This window comes from Euprymna scolopes, chromosome 32 (genome assembly GCF_053919585.1).
Source record: "Euprymna scolopes isolate OS-2025 chromosome 32, ASM5391958v1, whole genome shotgun sequence".
NCBI classification, from domain to species: domain Eukaryota; kingdom Metazoa; phylum Mollusca; class Cephalopoda; order Sepiida; family Sepiolidae; genus Euprymna; species Euprymna scolopes.
In genome coordinates this window covers 88,750,476-88,771,430 of record NC_136513.1, presented here as the reverse complement: position 1 = coordinate 88,771,430, position 20,955 = coordinate 88,750,476, and the positions used below count along the sequence as shown (strand labels likewise).

Genomic DNA, 20,955 nt, shown 5'->3' with positions numbered 1-20,955 from the left:
CGGCTGTAATTTAGCTCTTAATTAGTCAAACTGTTTCAGCTTTAAATTCACCAACTTCCGCTCATTTTAATGATTTCCGTTTGCTAACTTCCGCTCGATAATTCTCGCCATTTAATCATATCACAGGGCAAATCGTAACTTTATTTTTATTTTAACATGCCGGGACTATAATAGCACGTGTAAGATCAGACGAACAGGAATACGCGCACTTTACCGTAATTGGGGTTAATTAGTTCATAGAATAAGGTAAATATTAAGCTTTGCGATTTTACAGAATAAGGTAAAAATTAGTTAGTAATTTCACAGAATAAGGTAAAGATTAGTTAGTGATTTCACAGAATAAGGTAAAAATTAGTTAGTGATTTCACAGAATAAGGTAAAAATTACATCTTGCAGTTTCACAGAATAAGATAACAATTTAGTGAAGTCATACAATAAGGTAAATGTTAAGATTAATAATGTCATAAAATAAGGTAAATATTAAGCTTTATGGTTTTGCAGAATAAAGTAAATATTAAACATAAAATAAAGTAAATATTATGGTTCATAGCATAGATGTTATTTTATATTATGCTGATATTTAGCGAAACGAATGAATTATATCATATTTACATTGGTACGTTAAACTGCGTTAATTTTTAAAGTTGTATTAACCATTTGTCCAAATATCATTCAAACGCGGTAGCAGTTTTAGTCATTTAGAACTGCTTTAAAGCATGACCGCTCTCTCATTTTTCGACCAAATTTCAAACAATTATTACAGTTTATAGATCACCTTCTCAGTATATTGTGATTTTTTTTCTTCAATTTTCGTTCAGTAAAAAAAAAGTTATGATGAATTTACTGGTGTTCAAAATCGTAAAGAAACGTAAGTACATCAAGTCTGTTGCCAAGGTCGCTGGAAAGATGGTGGGATCCTTCTACCGCTCCAGAAGATATCTCACTACTGATGCAATTCTCTATCTATATAAAAGCCAAGTACGTCCAAGGATGGAATACTGTTGCCATATCTGGGCAGGAGCTGCTAAGGACAGCCTATCCTGCCTTGACAGAGTACAAAATAGACTTCGTGGCTTAGTGGGGGGATGCCCTTTTCTCTACCCTGCAACCTCTCTCCCACAGAAGAGACGTTGCGAGCCTGTCCTTGTTTTATCGTTATTTCCATGGCAGATGCTCGTCTGAACTCCAATCTCTGGTCCCCCCTCGCCAATCTTTCACGAGAAACACCCGTCTAGCTGAATCCACTGTGAAAAATTTCCCCCACTCTATATCTGTGCCTAAATCAAAACGCGGATTCCATGAACAAAGCTTCTTTCTTAGAACTGCACGCCTGTGGAACTCTGTTCCGTCTGCCTGCTTCCCTCCGGACTACAATTTGGATGTCTTCAAGTCCAATGTTAACAAATTCCTAATGAACCGCCCCCTTAAGTAAACACTTCAGCAAATCTCCTCACTAACTTAATGTACTTGCAATAACCCTTATCCCTGAGTGGCTTCCGGGCCTTGATAAGTGGTGATCACTGTGTAAAAAAAAAAAAAAAAATGAAAGTAGGTGAGCGACGTTTTTCCTGACTGGTTTCCACAAAAAGCAAGTCGCTTCATCGACTAGTGTTGCTACTAATTCACCGCTCTCGCGAAAAGAGAAGTAACAAGTGAAACAGAAAGAATGAAAGCAGACAAGCGCCGAACATTATTTTACACATGTGTATGTTATGTTTATAGGGACAAAATAAAAATAATGAATTTAAACAAAGAACAAGTGAATTCACTGAAAACCTGCAAAAATTATGGATTACAATAGAAAAATGCGAGTATAAAAACATTATAGTTAAGCTTAAACATGGAAAAGAAAAGGACAAGATATTCTAGTAAAAAAATATAACTTTATAACTTTATATAATGAAGCATTAGGAATTTATTTTTTAAATTCAATTCAACATTATATAATCAATTATTACAAACCGAGTTATGTGCTCATCAACGTTTCGTCTTTATTTCGAGACTTCCTCTGGATGAATGAGATTAAAAAAGCAAAAACACCAGTACAAATATTGTACTGGTGTTTTTGTTTTCTTAATCTCATTGATTGAGTTTGTTAATTCAGAAAATATAAACTTTATGGGCCTTTAATATATATATATATATATATATATATATATATATATATATATATATATATATATATATATATATTCCATGAATTTCTGCCTTTGGATTATTATGGACCATCTTCTTCCAATTACGGGATTTCCTTGGATTTTACTTATACAAATGGAAATTCTTTTAACTTTCTTGAAGTTATATATTTGGATTTTACCGTCATTGGATTTTTTATCTTCCACCAGACTATCCATTCATGTGTAATCACCTTTTTCTTCACCATATTCCCTCTGCTTCACTTTTTTTGTTTTCAAGTAAGATCTTTGACTTACTTGTTGTTTCATCAAATACTTCTGCATGCAAAATCCGATCCCGCATTTTGCTAATTCCTACCCTCTGATGAGAAGGAAAGTATTTCTTCGAAACTCCGCGGATTAAGGACTATCCATTTATCTAGTGTTTCCTTTTCAGTTTAAATATGTTTTTTTTTTAACTCATTTCAAAGTGTTTTTTAACATATTTTATTAACTGTTTGTTCATATATATATATATATATATATATATATATATATATATATATATATATATATATATATATATATATATATAAAGAGTTCAAAGGGCGAATGAACTCTTTTTCTGGGTCAACGGCCAACTAGCACCGTGTATATTTGTGTGTGTGTATATGTGTATTGGGGTAGAGAGGGCTCCCGTAAGCCGTGGTGAAGGCAACCTTTCTAGGAGAAGCAAATCTCTGATTTAAAAAACCATAAAGCGGAAGACCAGTACCCGCATTAAGCTGGTCTGCAGTTTAATTTGTTGCTGGCTATCTTGCTCTTGCTTGTTGCTGGATCTCAACATTTTGAACCGAGAAAGAGACTTAGCTGTCGTACAAAGCTAAGACTCTGCAACATCATATTTGTATAGATACTCCCTCAGACATTTGGGCTCATGGATTTTAAATGTCTGAGGGAGTGGCACTCGTCTGACAAGACGTTGCAATCATCATATATATATATATATATATATATATATATATATATATATAGAGAGAGAGAGAGAGAGAGAGAAATAAAAAGGCACAAACCGAGTTATGTGTTCATCAATGTTTCGTCTTTATTTCGATATTTCCTCTGGATGAATGAGATTAAGAGAAGAAAAGAAAAGAAAAAAAAAACAGTGCGATATTTGTACTAGTGTTTTCATTTTCCTAGGTTTTTTCTTTTCGCAAGTGTTTATGTGAGTGTTTTTGCATGTTCCGGTCATAGCCAAAATACTAAATAAAAACACATAAAGTTTATATTTCTGAATCGGACAAATAATACCTAAAATTGAAAAATAAAATAATTCCAGAATCTGAGAAATGGTCAGATAAAATTGTCTCTTTCTGAACGAGTTTGGTATCTACGCATGCGTGGATTTTTTAAGCGTTGATTCCTTTTAATAGATTAACTACCACTGGCATGACGTAATTTTTCGGTTTAGGTCAGTGTATAGCGTGCTAAGCTCTCAGCACTAGTATCTTTTTTCGATCCCAGCCTATATTAGTTTGATTATTTTTTGATCAGTTTCAAAATATTTTTTCAAAACAAAAAGAAAAAACTTCTACAGTTTACGAACTTCTACCAATTTCTATTTATTTTCACCAGCTTTTATCGTCTTTAAGCCGAAAAACTAAAAAACAAACAAACTCTGCGGCTATTTTTTCCCCGAGGAACGTATAAACTGTCTCTAATAAGTTGTTTAGTATTCGTGCGCCATTCAACGAAACGCGTGTAAGACAAAATAAAATATGAAAGAAAATATATTAATATAAATTTGGATCTGGAATGCCAACTAAGAAAACTATACATTAATTTGATCATCCATCGATACCGTCAGTTTTATGGAAACATTGGAGAGTAAGACTGCAAAGCTAAAGATGTCAAGCGTACCAATCGTTCAGTAGATGGTTATGGGGACCCAACCTAATTTAGGTCAAGTCGCCGTAACATCGACCAAAAAATAGAGTTTTACATGGGGTATATTTAAAGCGATCCCACCTACCTGACACACTTTTTTTATTGCAAAATAATAATGGAAGGTACATACCGTCACAGTCGACTTTTTCGATCATTTCGTTGACTTCACCCTCCGTCGGACTCATACCCAACTTCCGGAGTACGTCCCCCAATTGTCGGGTGGAAATGATACCGTCGTTGTCGTCGTCAAATAAACTGAACACATCTTTGTACACTGGAAAAGTATTAAAAAAGGAAATGAAGCATTAATATTAGAATATACAAAAGTAACTTTATATGAAACAAGGCCGATAGCCATTAGTCGCGTGCTCTCGTGTAATGAATGAATGCGTGAATGTAGGATTGACATGGAATTCTTAAAGATAAACTAAAATGACCGAAAAATGGGTTGAAATGACTTAAATAAATAAAAAGTAAATGACTTAGAATGATTTTAATGAACTTAAGGATGAATTGAATGACCTTAAGAATGACTTGAATGATTAAGAAATAACTGGAATACTTCAAAAACAACTTGAATGATTTGGAGAAAAACTTGAATGGCTTTGAGATTGATTGGTTGTAAAGTGGGTGATCATTTTACATTAAATTAATACAGAAAAGTGAACCCCCACTTCATATCACAAAGTTACAAACATAAGTACAGCATGTAGCAAGAACAGATACTACACTTTTATCTTGGCTAAAAGGTCGAGAAAAGGGTATTTATTTGCTTCCCCACCAAGCAAATTAGGCACAAGGCCGATTTTTAATGTGAGGGGTGAAGGGGAAATGGGAACCAACTCCCCGGGGAGTAGGGGAGCTGGATAGTGACATATAGGGTGACCCCAAAAACGGGCCCGTTTACACTTTATGTGATATCTCCATTATTTATTCACCGATTGCCCTTATTTTACAGGACATGGCAGAATCAACGACCGTGAGTACACTAAGACCACAGTGGGAGCTGGGACAAAGAATACACTGTGTTAAATTTTTCTACACGACAGGCTCGTTTAAGAAAACCCAGGACAGTTTCATGCGTCAGTTCGAATGTGAAAAGGCTCTATCCAAAAGCAGAATTCAGAACTGGGTGGAAAACTTCGAGAAGTATGGGACCGTGGAGAACTTCAACGCTGCCAGAGAGAACCGTCCAAGCCACTCGGGACGTCCCAAGAAGCGAACAGCCGAACTGGTTGAAAGAGTGAGAGAGTCTCTCCAGCAGATTCCGAAACGCTCTGTGTGTAAGCGAAGTCAGTTCCTCAGTATGTCCCTTGAGACTTGCAGGAGAGTGCTGGTGAACGATATTAGGGCTTACCCATAAAGAATACATACGCTGCAAACCTTTACAGCCTCAGACAAGAAGTAGAGGAGGGTTATGGCAGTCAAGATGCTTGAGAAGATTGAGGAGACACCAAGTTTCCTTCACCTCCTTTGGACCTCAGATGAAGCCCACTTCCATCTTGATGGAAAGGCAAACTCCAAGACAAATGTCTTCTGGGGGTCCTCCAGACCCAATGGAGTAGCCACCAAGCGCCTGCACTCTTCTAAGTGCACGGTGTGGGCTGCAATCTCGGCCTGAGGCATCATCGGACCAATCTTCATCGAAGAATCTGGCGCCGCAGTGACAGTCACCAAGAAGCAATATGTGGAGGTCCTCAAAACCTTCAAGAGTGAGCTCCAGACCATCTACCCATCGCTCATGAGCAAGTTCTGGTTCCAGCAGGACGGACCAAGTTCTAACACCTGAAACCTGTCATGAGATTGGCTGAAAGAGAACTTCGGAGGCCGAGTGATCAGTCTCAAAACTGATTTTGAGTGGGCACCCCACAGTCCGGGCCTAAGCCCTTCAGATTTTTTTTATTTGGGGCTATCTTAAGGACAGAGTCTACGCAGGGAAACCCAGAACCATCACATAACTCAAGGAATCCATCAGAGAGGAGATGAAAGCCATTACCAATTCGGTCTGTAAGAACATCATGGACAACTTCGTACTGCGCCTCAAGAAATGCACGGAGCTAAATGGAGGCCATCTAGAACATATGCTGTAGAACGGAGAAAAAAGGGCTAAAGTTTGATGTGATGTTTTGAATATAATAAACTAGTTATGACCAAAGTTTCATTTCATTCGAGGAAAACACTAAGAAACGGGGGCTAATTAGATTTGGGGCCCATTTTTTTGGGTCACCCTGTGTGTGTGTGTGTGTATATATATATATATATATATATATATATATATATATAATTTTTTTTTACTATAATAATTAAATACCTACAGACACTAGTGTTTCATCCTTTCGGGAATCTTCAGTGCAGGGTGCCACGATTAATACCAGTCGAACGATTCGAACCCCGCATCATGAGACATCTCTGGCTCGATTAGCGAAGACCTAATCCATTCGGCTACCATTAACCGCGTGAAAATAACGTCGAATTTGAACATTTTAAGTTTAAATGTTCATTTACGTCAGTCAGAGAGTGATCTAATCGTTATACGATGATCTATGCATAAGAGCTAAATTGACCGACTTTAATTCAACTGAAAAGTGCTCAACGATAAGAAACGAATTTCTTAAAGGGGATATATATATATATATATATATATATATATATATATATATATATATATATTACAATAGAAAAATGCGAGCATGAAAAGTAATATGGTTAAGCTTAAACATGGAAAAATAAAGGACTAGGTGTTAAAACTAGAAAAGAAAAGGACAAAATATTCTAGTAAAAAATATAATAAATTTATAACTTAAAATATTGCAGCATTAAGAATTTATCATATAATGTTATAAATTGAATTAAAAAAAATTCTGAATGCTGCAATATTTTAAGTTATAAATTTATTATATTTTTTACTAGAATATTTTGATGATCAACGAATATTACACACTCCCATATTTTATTATCATCGAAATCGGTGAAATTGCCCATTTGTTATTCAAATCGATAGTTTGCCTGCTCTTGTAGTCTACATTGCACTGTAGAGAACCTACTGTTGATTTTATAAAATTATTTATATATATATATAATGGCTTGAATTAAAGTTTAAAATGCAAAAGTTAAGTATCATGCCTTAAACAGAAACATTCATTTCCAACGTGCTCCTGTCATATCAAAGAATCTACTGTTGATTTTATATGCCGGACCTTTCTGCTTGTGTGGTAATAAAACTTCTCAAATGCACTTGTGATGTTAGGCTGTATAAAATGTTGATTTTGGTCTAAATCGCCTGTTCCTTCTTTCATCGAATTTTTTTGATTATTAATCATCGATACTTTCGAAGAATAAAAATATTTTATTCAAATTAAAACAACGTTTCTATATAAACTCTCATCCTTGACGCTATTCTCGCGTTGCCTACGTACAGTTCAAACATTTCAAAATACAACCGCTAGATACAACGCGCGACTCTTTACAAACAGACTTCCTTTTCCAACTTTACAATATGGCAAGGAAGAAGAAAAGAAAAAAAAACCCAACACACTGAAGATGGAGTATACCTCTGAAATATATTCGTGATAAATTTCAAACAAGTAAAATATTTGTTTATTTCCATAATATTACGTTGTGATTTGGCTTTCAAGCGCACTTGATGCGTATTTTATTTTGTTCAAATTAAATAACGTTTCTATATGAACTCTCATCATTGTTTTGAGCTCTGTTTAGGCCCAAATGTGTCAGTTGGTAGAACCTCAGACTGGATAACTCAAGGTTTCGGTTTCGATTTCTGGTCATGGAATTTAAACTAATTTTCAATGTTACTGATAATGTTTGCCCATTTATTTACAAGTTAGAAAAGCATTTCATCCAAGGGAAGAAAATTGTTAAACAAAATGTTTATACGATAGGCTTTAAAAAGAGGTACAAGATTCAATTTGAAATTTATTTATCTTCAAAGTGTACTTTATAAATTTTACAAAGTAAGGTATAAAAATTTAATACCTTACTTTGTAAAATGTATAAAAGTGCAGTTTGAAGATAAATAAATTTCAAATTGAATCTTGTACCTTTATTTTTAAAGCCTATAGTAAAAACATTTTGTTTAACAATTTTCATGCCTTGGATGAAATGCTTTTCTAACTTGTATCCTATCTTTTTAAGATTATATTTTATTTAATTTATTAATTTGGATTTAAAAAAAAGATGAATGTGCTTTTGTATGTATTTATAAAAACTCTCCGCCTCTCTATTTCAGATTGTATTTCTCCTCACACCACAACTCATTTTTGCTACCCCCTCTTTGTATTATTACAGGTCTGAATATTCTCTCTGTTTCAGTTCGTAATTCTCCTCATACCACAACTCTTTTTTGCAACTTCCTCTTTGTCATACATGTCTGAATAATAAGAAAATCTGAATTTTTTTAACAAAAAATTTAAAATAACTTTTTTAGATTAATTTTTTATAACTTCTTTCAGAATAGAAAATCTTTACAATTTAATAAGGAACATATTTCATATAGGTTTCATTAAAACTATTCAGTAGATAACGAGAAAAATAGTGATGAAAATTTCAAAAGGAGTGTATAACTGGCTACGCTCAATAGTAGTCCTCGCTAGCGAAAGACTTTGTTATTATTGTTATTTTATTATTATTATTTAATATCTTATCTTTGATATTTCGGAGTGATTTATGGGCTTTTAAAATGCAAGCTCTTCCAAAAGTCTTGAGCACATTTTGTAGATATGAGGACTCGAAATGTGCCCAAGACTTTTGGAACACCCTGTATTTTAAAACCCAATTGCTGACGAACTGACAACGGACGAAATCCTAGATATGGCAACAATACCGCATGCACGACCACAAGTACTTCTCGGAATAGATTGGATTCTGCGTATTATGATTCTTGAAGGGTTGATATGCCGTAAAGCATGCGCAACAGCTGCCTGTAGCAAAGAAGCAACTGTCAGCATCAACGTTTTCTTGCTGAAATCTGATCGCGTACGGAGCGGTATCAAAATTTGAGAGGCGTCGGACGCAGATGTTTGGGTTTTGTGGTATAATGTTTTGTTGTCAAGATGAAGCGCGCTGCTTTCAATATAGGTTAAGGGCATCATTTTTTTTTTCTTTTTTTTTTTTGGAGATGGGGGCGTCTGTTGCTACACTGATCTCTGTAATCTCTGTGTATCTCGCGCGTCGTTTTCATCCTACGGCTTCGTTTGTTGATTAATAACATTTTGTTTTTGTCGTACGTGCATTTGTAGCATAGTGACTCTTCTCCAGGGTTCACTTCTTCGGGTGGAAGTTAGGGTTAGAATTAGGATTAAACCGTTGTTTGTTTGTAACGATGATGAGAATTACCGTCAAAACAGCAATTTCTATTTTTTTTTTTGTATAAGAAGCAACGAAAACTCCGGACATTAAAAAAAAAAAAAAAAAATTAACAAACAAAATCGGGATGAAAAAATAAATATAAAACAAATAAATGTTACTGGAGGCAAACTAAGTTACTCTTCTACCAATATGGGTTTTATTTTTTTTGCATTTTAACTTATTTTAAAGCGTTTATTTACTTGGAAACAAAATTAGTATCAAGTCTAAAAACAAAAATGGTTTCGTTATAGCTATTTGGATCCTCAATAATAGCTAAAAAATAAAAAGGTAAACAAAAGACTGATACAACATTAAAATTTCACACGATTGATGACATTATTGAGTGTATTTCTACCAGTATTTTGTCTAATTTTCGATTTGTGAGCGATTATTGAAGGCTCAAATGGCTGCGATGAAACTGCTATTGTTTTCGATCTCAACAGATTTGCTACTATTTTGTTTTAAAATAAGTTAAAACACGAAGCTTATCCAGGTAGGCAAAAGAGTAACTTATCTTGCCTTTGGTAACAGTAATTCGTTGTATATTTATATTTTCATCCAGTTTTTTGTTGTCTATTGTAAAGAAAGCTAGAAATATCTTGGCTGGACGAAACACAACCCCTCGTTTATTATAATTGCAGTTAATTAACACAGACGATTATCTGCTATTAATGGAGATTTGGTATCTGTATGCCTGAAGCCGAAACTATATTATTACTTCTATTAATTATTAGGGATGGGACGATTCCAATATTTTTCCCGAATCCGATACAATTACCGATGCTGTTCTAAATTCATGATTCTGATACGACTACTGAATTCGATTCTTATTAAATTTCTAAATGTCTATTCTTTTTTTAGGAGGAGGACAGATTAAGCAAAAACCCATGTAATATGTGCATATATTTTCACAATCATACACACTTGTGTGTGTGGGTGGGGGTGGGGTGGGGGGGTAAGCTATAGATTTTAGTCTTATTGATAGTTTGAAAATCAATCAATATTTTATCGTTTGATTACAACATGGTAGCCTTCAAGTCCGATGTAAATAAATTCTTGTTGAACGGTCCCCATAAATAATAAAATTCTACCCAATTTATACCATTAACGATTACTACACTACCATCTTACATGTATTAACCATTATCTTTGAGTGGCCTTCGAGCCTTGATTGCTTCCAAGTAAAAATAATAAATTCCAATACCCAAAAAGGTTCCGATTTTTTCGATTCCCGATTCCGATTATTATACAACTATAGTAAAGAGGTTCTGTCTAACTAGCATTTGCTACTTCTATTTTTTTTATTTGTCTTGTCAACGCAAAACAAGACATATCACTACTGAGAAGCTTCTGTGAACTGGGAGCCAGATTTATAGGGGAAGGTTCTAGTGGCGAGTTCTTTGTTTACATTACATTTAAATTTCTACATTTTCGTGCAGTCGGGGAAACGTTGGAGCAGGGAAGGAGTTCCAAATGCAAGCGGTTTGCAGAAAGAAGTTTAGAATAGAAAGCCGTCATGTGTCTGAGGACCTCCACAGAGGAAGGGCAATATTGCTGTTTGTCGGCTTTTGCAGGGGAGGAGAGGTATTTACACCCAGGGAGTACAAGTGCAAATAATTGGCCGAACTACATTCTTTAAAAAATATAAACGTATAAAAATTTCTTAGCTCGACGAAACGCAACCGCTCGTTTTTAATTATAACTAGCAGGAGGGCGCCCAACCTTGCCGGGCAGTTAATGCAGATTTCGTATTTATTATAACAGAGCTAACTCTCTATTGAATAATATATTGTACCTAAAATATTGTACTGGTTTCTAGAGTTTAAAATAAAATGACTTGCGTGCCATTAGCTAGAATCGAAACCGAAACATTTAGTGCTCTAGCTGCATTCGCTATCGTTTGAGCTAAACAGACAGACGGGTAAGAATGTAATCACTTTTAGCTATGATTAGTTTGCGCATGTGTTAAACCAATAGAAATATCGGTAAGTTGAAATGCAAAATGTTCATTTCAATTTGCCGACTTCTGTAGGCGTTATTCATCCATCTAAATGAAGATTATACTCGTTATAAACGATCCTTAGTGTATGATTACTTATTATGATTACTTATTATGATTACTCATTATGATTACTTATTATGATGACTTATTATGATTACTTATTATGATGACTTATTATGATTACTTATGATTACTTATTATGACGACTTATTATGATTACTTATTATGATTACTTATTATGATGACTTATTATGATGACTTATTATGATTACTTATTATGATGACTTATTATGATGACTTATTATGATGACTTATTATGATTACTTATTATGATGACTTATTATGATTACTTATTACGATTACTTATTATGATGACTTATTATGATTACTTATTATGATTACTTATTATGATGACTTATTATGATTACTTATTATGATGACTTATTATGATTACTTATTATGATTGCTTATTATGATTACTTATTATGATGACTTATTATGATGACTTATTATGATGACTTATTATGATGACTTATTATGATTACTTATTATGATTACTTATTATGATGACTTATTATGATTACTTATTATGATTACTTATTATGATGACTTATTATGATTACTTATTATGATTACTTATTATGATGACTTATTATGATTACTTATTATGATGACTTATTATGATTACTTATTATGATTACTTATTATGATGACTTATTATGATGACTAGGACTGTGCCAGCAGCATATTCTTTTCATTCTTTTAACTCTGAAGTATATATCTGACACAGTAAGACACAGTCAATCAATCGAGAACCACATCAGTCTATATAAAAACATATAAGATATTAATGGATATATACTATAGAGTCAAAACAATAAAAAGAATATGCTGTTGTCACAGCCCTAATAATTACTATTTCCTGTTAACTTCAGTGTTATTCAACCAGTAGTTTAAGAGTTTATCGGTTAAATATTTTCACACATACACACACATCCACTGTTTTATTCATCTAGATTTCAATGTTAGTCGTTAGTATTTCTTTGTATTTCGGTTGACTGTTGGGTTTGGGTGTATGGAACGAGATGATGCTGTATTGCGTCGGTGTCGAATAAATGACATATAAGACATCCACAGAGAGTTGTTGACGTGTGGCCAATATATTTACTGTACGTTCTTTTTTTCAGTTTTATTATTTTGAAGATATTTATCAAATGAACATGTGAACTTCTATATTACGTTTTTTAGTCCCCCCGACAAAAGGAGGGTGGACCTGTAAATTCACCCTCGTCCGTTCGTCCGTTCGTCTGTTCGCACTTTTCTCAATAACTACGCCTTAGAATTTTTGAAATTTTGTACAACCATTAAACATGATCTGAGTAAAAAAAAATAACAGAAGAGCAAAAAAGGCTAAAATTGACACTTTTGTGCTTATTAAACAAAATAACAGAAGAGCAAAAAAGGCTAAAATTGACACTTTTGTGCTTATTAAACAAAATAACAGAAGGGCAAAAAAGGCTAAAATTGACACTTTTGTGCTTATTAAACAAAATAACAGAAGGGCAAAAAAAAAGGCTAAAATTGACATTTTGTGCTTATTAAAAAAATGATGTCTTGGATTTTTATAAAACTTTATGATTTCTATATAATTTTGTTTGTCTATACTTCGCGATAACCCTTGGATGTGCCCCAGTGGTTTTTTAAGGGGTAATAAAACCACTCCATTTTTTGGGACCATTTTACCATATTTGTCCCAAATTTTCTGTGTATGTTTATTGAGCAGTTTTGCATGGTGCTGAATTCAAATGTAAATATGTTAAGGCCTTGGGGTCATTTGGAGCTAAATGGGATCGGGGAGGGGCGAATGATAGACTTAGTCATTCCATTTGTTTTTTGCATGGTGCAGAACTCAAATTTACATTTGCTTAGGCCTAAAACTGCACCGTTTGTTCATTTTCACCAGGATTTGACGCCCCCTGGGGACTTTGGGAGGTAAATGGGGGGGGGGATGCTGAACTTAACCATTTTTTATGCTTCGTTCAATGTGAATATATATATATATATATATATATATATATATATATAAAGAGAGAGAGAGAGAGAGAGGGAGAGAGAGAGAGAGACTTCCGCTATTTATCCAGAGGAAGTCTCGAAATAAAGACGAAACGTTGCTGAACACATAATACGGTTTGTTCCTTTTTATTTCTCTATTTTGTTGGAATACTATTTCCATCATTTTCATTATATATATATATATATATATATATATATATATATATATATATATATATATATATATATATATATATAAACATTCACCTGCCATCCCTTGACAAGACAAGATGAAAGACAGCAAGCAAGGTTCATAGAGTTTTTTTTTTTAATTATATACATATATAAGAAATAGTGTGCATATTTTAGAAAGCATATTTATTCTTGGTAGTTTGAATTGTTAAAAATAATAAACTACCAGAACTCGATGAACTGCAACTAAGTTTTATGATAATTTCTCGAAATATTTATTCCGGCTAAGAAAACTGTTAAAGTGAAGATATTTTCCCTTACTCATCAAAACAGATCAAAAGAGAAATTATTGTGTACAATTATAATAGTTAGATAAGTTTGCGTGTGTGTCTCATTTTTATTTGCATGCATGTGAATCGATTCATTTCCGGCTTCCGGTTGTGAATTCAATTATTAATTACGAAACAACTTGAATCACCTTTTACGAGGTTTGGTCTGTTTTAACTATTATGTCGAAATAATGTTGCGTTGATTGCCTGGCAAAGAGAACAATAATAAATAAATAAGAGACGGTTTATAACATGCAGTCGTGCAGATGACTAATTTGGGCGTGTCAGGGCAGATGTGCTTGGTCGACATGGCATACATTCCACGAAGTTAATCTGAAATTACCGCAACAGATAAAACTTAGATGATTTATGATCTTAATGACAGTCAAAGCGGACTTGCAATTTACTTATCTGTATTATGTTTTACTGATATATATATATATATATATATATATATATATATATATATATATATATATATAAGTGAAAGTGCCTGTGTGTCTGTGTATCTGTGTACATTTCCCTACGCAATAATTCTGTCAATTCTTAGTCTACAGACTCGAAACCTGATATACAGGTTACTGAGATTTGGGAAAATCGATGTGATCGGTTTTTGTCTAGAAATTTGGCTGTTAAGGGGTCAAAGTTCAACGATTTGACCTTTGAGAACTCATCCGACAATTTTGGGTCTACGCACTTGAAATTTTAGATATAGGTTCCTTGGACATGGATCTAACTTAATAACTTGATTTCAGTCAAAAACAATAAATTTTAAGGGGTCATAATAGGGGTCAAAGTTAAAAAAAAGTGACATCTGCGGTCTCTTCGAAATTACTAAGACAATTTCTGGTCTAAACATTTGAAATTTTACATAAAGGGTATTCAGAGATAGGGCAAGCTTTTTCATCAGTTTGGGTCGAAAATTTTTAGTTACCAATATATATATATGTATGTATGTATGCATGTATGTTTGCATGTCTGCCTTAAACTTTCAATAGAGGCGACAGATTTTACCAAGATCAGTATCGTTTTAAAGTTCGATCTTTCATACGACAAATATCGAAAAATTGGCTAAAAACATTAATATCTTCCCCTTCACCTAGGCACTTTTCTACAGGGGGGGGGGTCACTTTTTTCGCCGATATTTTTGAAAGTTATCCTCTCCTTTAGATTTTCTAGCCTTAATTTAAAAAAAAATGTCGCTTCCGGTTTGGCGGTGGTCGTAACAGCATAAACGTTAGGTTTTACCCCGTTCTTTTCCTCCTTTGTGGTATGGGTTCGAGCCTGCCTTCCTATTACCACTTTTTTTTTGCTCAACATACACATCCGAACACCCGAGCAACGCCGGGCGCCCATGCTAGTATATATATATATATATATATGCAATTGTGTGAGTTCGTTTCTTATAGACTCCAAAACGGCTGAATAGATTTTCTTTAAAATTTACAGAACTTTATTGTATAAGTCTGGGAGTGATCTTAGTTCATTTTGTCTCAGAATTTCCCCGATAATTACCGGGAATCGATTAATCGATAACAGAAACCGTTATTTTAATTTATCTATCATCGGTAACGCCATTTTTCCATGTCGTCGCTTAGCAACAACGATAGAACAACAGTTCGTGAAAATTCTACTGTGGGGAGGTTGATAGCGTGTTCTTTTTTGTTTGCTTGTTTTTTTCGTTGTTTTTTCATGACGTGGTCTATAGGTTTAAACTCCGCAGGTAAATTTCTTAATTTTTTTTTCATTAACTGCAAAGAATTTTATAAGACTTGAAAAGTTACGTATTTTTAGCAGCGCAAAAGTAAATTATGTTTCTTTTTTTGCACGTCCATTGAAAAAAGCAATTGACCCTGAAGAAATTGCAAAACAGTCTACACACGTATACAGTTAAACTATGATGCAGAGGTTTCTTATATATCGGTTTAACAAAACATAGGCCCCAACAACCAAGCTCAAGTAGTATATCTGGCAACATAAGATAAGGAATGTTTGACATAGTTGACTAATTGTAGAACTATACAACGACAACCACATAAATTCTTACAACGAATAGATAGTTAATGTTGATCCTGTGGTTTCTTTCCCATACGGTTCAAGAAATCATGGCCTCCAAAGCCTCGCTAAAGTAGTTGGTTTTTAGCTGGAAGAATAGCTGCTAAGGGGACAAATCAGAGAAATTGGATTGTTGCTGGCACGTTGCATCCACTGTGTGTGTGTGTGTGTGTGGAGGGGGGGGGGCTACGTTGATCAGTAAGGTGTCAATATAACCGAAATTTACTATAAATATTTTGGATTACATAAAAAAAGAAAGAAAATATTGGAATTACCAAAGATACAAATCAAAATAAGCATAAAACAGCATCAATATTTGGCAACTAAAAAACAGCAATATTCCTTTCAACTTAAAATGGCGAATAATTGAGACTTGCAAATCATATATATATATATATATATATATATATATATATATATATATATATATATATATATATATGACTTGTAGTTTCATCAAATACTTTTTCAAGCAAAATCCGATCCCGTATCTTGCTAAATCCTACCCTCTGAGGAGAAGGAAAATATTTCTTCGAAACTCCGCGGATTAAGGACTATCCACTTATTTTGTGCTTCCGTTTTAAAATTAAATATGTTTTTAACTCTCTTTCAACGTGTTTTTTAACATGTTTTATTAACTACTTGTTCTTATATATATAACTTACTATATATATATATATATATAACTTACTATATATATATATATATATATATAGTAAGTTATAAAATGTATATAGCGATTAAGCTACAGAGTCCTACATTGGATGAAACGCGGAATATTCAGTGTAGCTTAATCGCCATATACATTTTATAACTTACTAACTAGCTCTACCTACGTATTGAGCACTTTTGTAGTAAATACTTAAAGTTTACGCATAAATCTATATTTTCGTATATTAAGTTTATGTGAGTAAATTAAGTAGTTATATATATATATATTTATATATATATGTATATATATACATATATATATACGTATATATATGCATATATATATACATATATATATATATATATATATATATATATATATGTTTGCAGAATGAGTAAACACTAGCGTCTGTAGGTATTTAAAACACCAAGCCAAAAACTATATGGTCCTCTGGCTGATTTTAGTTATTTTCCCATTTAAACCGTTGGTCTGATGCAAAACCTCAGAGTAAAGCAGCCAAAATAACAAACGATGAATTAATTTGCATTCAAAACCCCTATTCAGACACAAATATGCATTTTTGGAGAAAAATAAAAATTAGCCCCAAAAGGGGTGTTTTATTTTTTTACCCCCAAAACACCTTGGAGCTCAAATCCCACAATTTTCCCAGAGTAAAATATTACGTTTCCAGATGTATATTTATATGGTCTTGTTTTTGGGTAATCTTCAGCAAAATCTAATGGTCGAAAAAGATTCTATTGTGAGAACAACTACCAAGATGAGAATGATAGTCCAAACAATCAAAATTAATAACAATCCTCATCTCCAAAAAAAAAAAAAAAAAAATTAAAACGTATTATCTAATTGGAATGCATCAAATTTATAGAAATTTTCTTCAAATGAAAAAGAAATAAATTTGAAAACTTTAGAAAAAGGAGTAATGGTGATAATTTGTTCTTATTAAATGAAAAAAAAAAAAAGAAATAATTTGCCAAACGGCAAAGTTAATTCCTATTTCAGTCGCATGATTTTTTTTTAGAGTGAAACGATCTTGGCATTTTTCCAATCAAAGTATTTCTACTTAAACCATGTTTGTAATAATAATGAAAATGATAAATTAAAAAGAGTAAGTTATAGCAGGTTTGGCACTTATGTATGACCCGGGCCGAGATACACAGTTGCCAGACTATGATTATTTTTCAAGGCTAAATGTTTAAGAAAAAAAAAAAAGGCCAAATGTTTAAGAAAAAAAAAAGGCCAAATGTCTAAGAAAAAAAAGGCCACATTCAAAAAGAAGGCACACTTTTATCGGTAAACCGGCAATTGGTGTTTCTATATTATTCGAGCCAACGAAATATCAAATTTCACGTAAAACAAATGGTACGTAATTATCATGATGAAAACACTAACATATCCAACAATTACGAAAAACGAGGAGATAGTAAATTAATTATTAATAAAAAAAGACATTTGTGAAATTGGTGTTTACGAGCGAAATGCGACAAAAATAATGGATACTTTTCCATTTAACGACCCGCACTGAAATAATCACGTTAATATTTAGAAACTTATTATTTAACAAGGGTGTTTTGAAACTATTCCGTACTTTCACCTAACAATTTAATAAAAATGATATCGTAAAACTTGAATTTAACTTGTAAATATTATTTAACTAGCGGGGGTTCCCGGTATTGCCCGGGGATTTTGTAGGTGTGTGCGTAAGGGGAGGGGGGTAAAGTAAAGGATAAGTGAAGTAATAACACTGTTGAAATATTAAAAAAATCGGAAAAAACAAAACAAGCAAAAAAACAAAAAAAAACAGCTAACAAACGTAGACGATGTTAAACTTATTAAAAAAATCGGATCCCTCCCCCCCCCAAAAAAAAACAGCGAAGAAACGTAAAACTTCCTTAAAAAAGAAATAAGGGAAGAAAATGATGAACGTGTTCGGAAAAACAAAAAAAACAAAACAAAAAAAAAAAAACACAGCGGAAAGCGAAAAAAAATGGCATAAATAACCCTTCGATTCGGTTAAATCCATGGTGCGTTTCACTCAGTAGAACGCATAGAACGAAAAGGAAAGTTAAAATTCCATTCCAGTTTTTTTTAAGCAACTACGAAGTAAAGAAAACCCAAACCAGTGTTCCTTCGTAAATGTCCCTTGTGAACGATCCCAGAAACGGTGTAAGTGGTGGCGGGGGAAGGAGGAATTAATTAGAGAGAAAAGATTTGACAACTTCCATTGATTTTAACCGATTGTGGCAGTTAACTCACAGCAGAACAAGGTCGATAGCCATTAGTAGCGTGCTCTCGTGTAATGAATGAATGCGTGAATGTAGGATTGACATGAAATTCTTAAAGATAAACTAAAATGACCGAAAAATGGTCTGAAATGACTTAAATAAATAAAAAGTAAATGACTTAGAATTACTTTAATGAACTTAAGGATAAATTGAATGGCCTTAAAAATGACTTGAATGCTTAAAAAAAATAATCGGAATCCTTCAAAAACAACTTGAATGATCTGGAGAATGACTTGAATGGCTTTGAGACTAACTGGTTGTAAAGTGGGTGATCATTTTACATTAAATTAATACAGAAACGTGATTTCCCTCTTAATATCACAAAGTTACAAACATAAGTACAGCATGTAGTAAGACAGATACTACACATTGATCTTGGCCAAAAGGCCAATAAAAGCTTAGAAAGCTAAGAACAGCATCTATTAAGAACAGACCTTTGATCTTAACCAAAAAGGCCAAGCACAAAAGTGTTATAGACAGACCGACAGATCAACCGACAGACCGAGCGACCGACCGACCGACCGACCGACGTAGTGACGCGACTAAAAATATAGGAATCTACGATTATCGAGGAAATGGAGAGGTAATATGCCTATAACACACCTCAGATATTGTGTTACAGTTTGTGTATAATATATTCGCATAAAATGTCTTGATTTTTAATCCTATTAAGATCAAAATCATAGGGGGAAAATTAATTCATTTTATATATATAGGGACAAATAGAGCCGGTCGTTAAATACATAAGCACCAAACAAAATTTATCTTATCAAAATAAAATTGTAAAAACGTTTATTGTATCAAAATACAAGGCATGTATGCATTATACGGGCGAGGCCATTTTGTTTTGCTGGGTTTCACTGAACGACTGATAAGTGGCGCAACTTTTCAACCAAATTCAACAAAAATTAAAACTATATTTTGTCATCGCTTTATTTAATTCAAACTTTTTTTTATTAAAATTCTATTTTTGCTTTGCATCGATTTCTTTGCGTTAAATTGTTTGAAAAAAAAATCCCATGATGCTTCAATTCCATTAAAATTAAATATTTTCCAGATACATCTGCTTTATTTAAAAAATGCTAGGTTTATTTTTGGTGTCTTTAGAAAAAAAAACCCACCCAATATTTTTGCTGATGAGGAGACTTTGTTTCAAAAAAACTATATGATAAAATTATTGTTGTCTATCACAATAAAAAACATCGTTTCCGAAACGATCGTACAATTTATTGGTTTTGTTTGTTCTTCCTTATGAAACCGATTTTTAATTTTTAATTTTAATTTTAAATTATCAATCATCTTACGCAATATTAAAATAGCACTAGGATATATTTGCCTATCGAGCTTATTATATATCTGCATTGCAACGAGCACTGTTTTATTTTATTTTATTTTAATTGTATTAATGAATTTACTAATACATTAAAATATACTCTGCTCTTTAGACTCGTGTCCTAATCCCCTAAGTATATATATATATATATATATATATATATATATATATATATATATATATATATATATATATATATATATATATAAAGCTGAATGTGTGTGTGTCTGGTCACGAATAGGCTCCTATATGGTTGACTATTTAAAAAAATTGATCACATATAATGATAGAAGATGTATCGAGACACAGGAATAGGTATGTTTGATCTGGCAGAACGGTGGTTCATTAAAATTGTGGGGTCTGCGTTCGCACCTGATCCAAAAAGTATGGAAAAAAAAAATTAAAAATTAAAAAAAAAAAAAAAAAAAAAAAATATATATATATATATGTATATATATGTATATATATATATATATATAGAGAGAGAGAGAGAGATAGATAGATAGATAGATAGAGAAGGAGAAGCTTTATAAATTCCCCGCACTTTTGAAAATAATATTGCTTGATTATGTTAAAAATATAATTAAACTTTATCACGTATATATATATATA

At 32.8% G+C, this 20,955-nt stretch overlaps 1 protein-coding gene across 4 annotated transcripts in view; it reads right to left on the bottom strand.

Annotated features, from left to right (window-relative positions):
* LOC145256474 (neo-calmodulin-like) overlaps positions 1-20,955 on the bottom strand; it is a 297,211-nt gene that overhangs the window by 125,922 nt on the left and 150,334 nt on the right. For all 4 annotated transcript variants that reach the window (XR_013863996.1, XM_080115415.1, XM_080115413.1 and 1 more), the window contains exon 3: positions 4,192-4,335. Coding sequence is in view for 3 of the 4 variants with exons in the window: in XM_080115415.1 (XP_079971541.1) it covers positions 4,192-4,335 (144 nt within the window). In the remaining variant the exon portion in view is untranslated. The remainder of the gene's footprint in view (positions 1-4,191; positions 4,336-20,955) is intronic.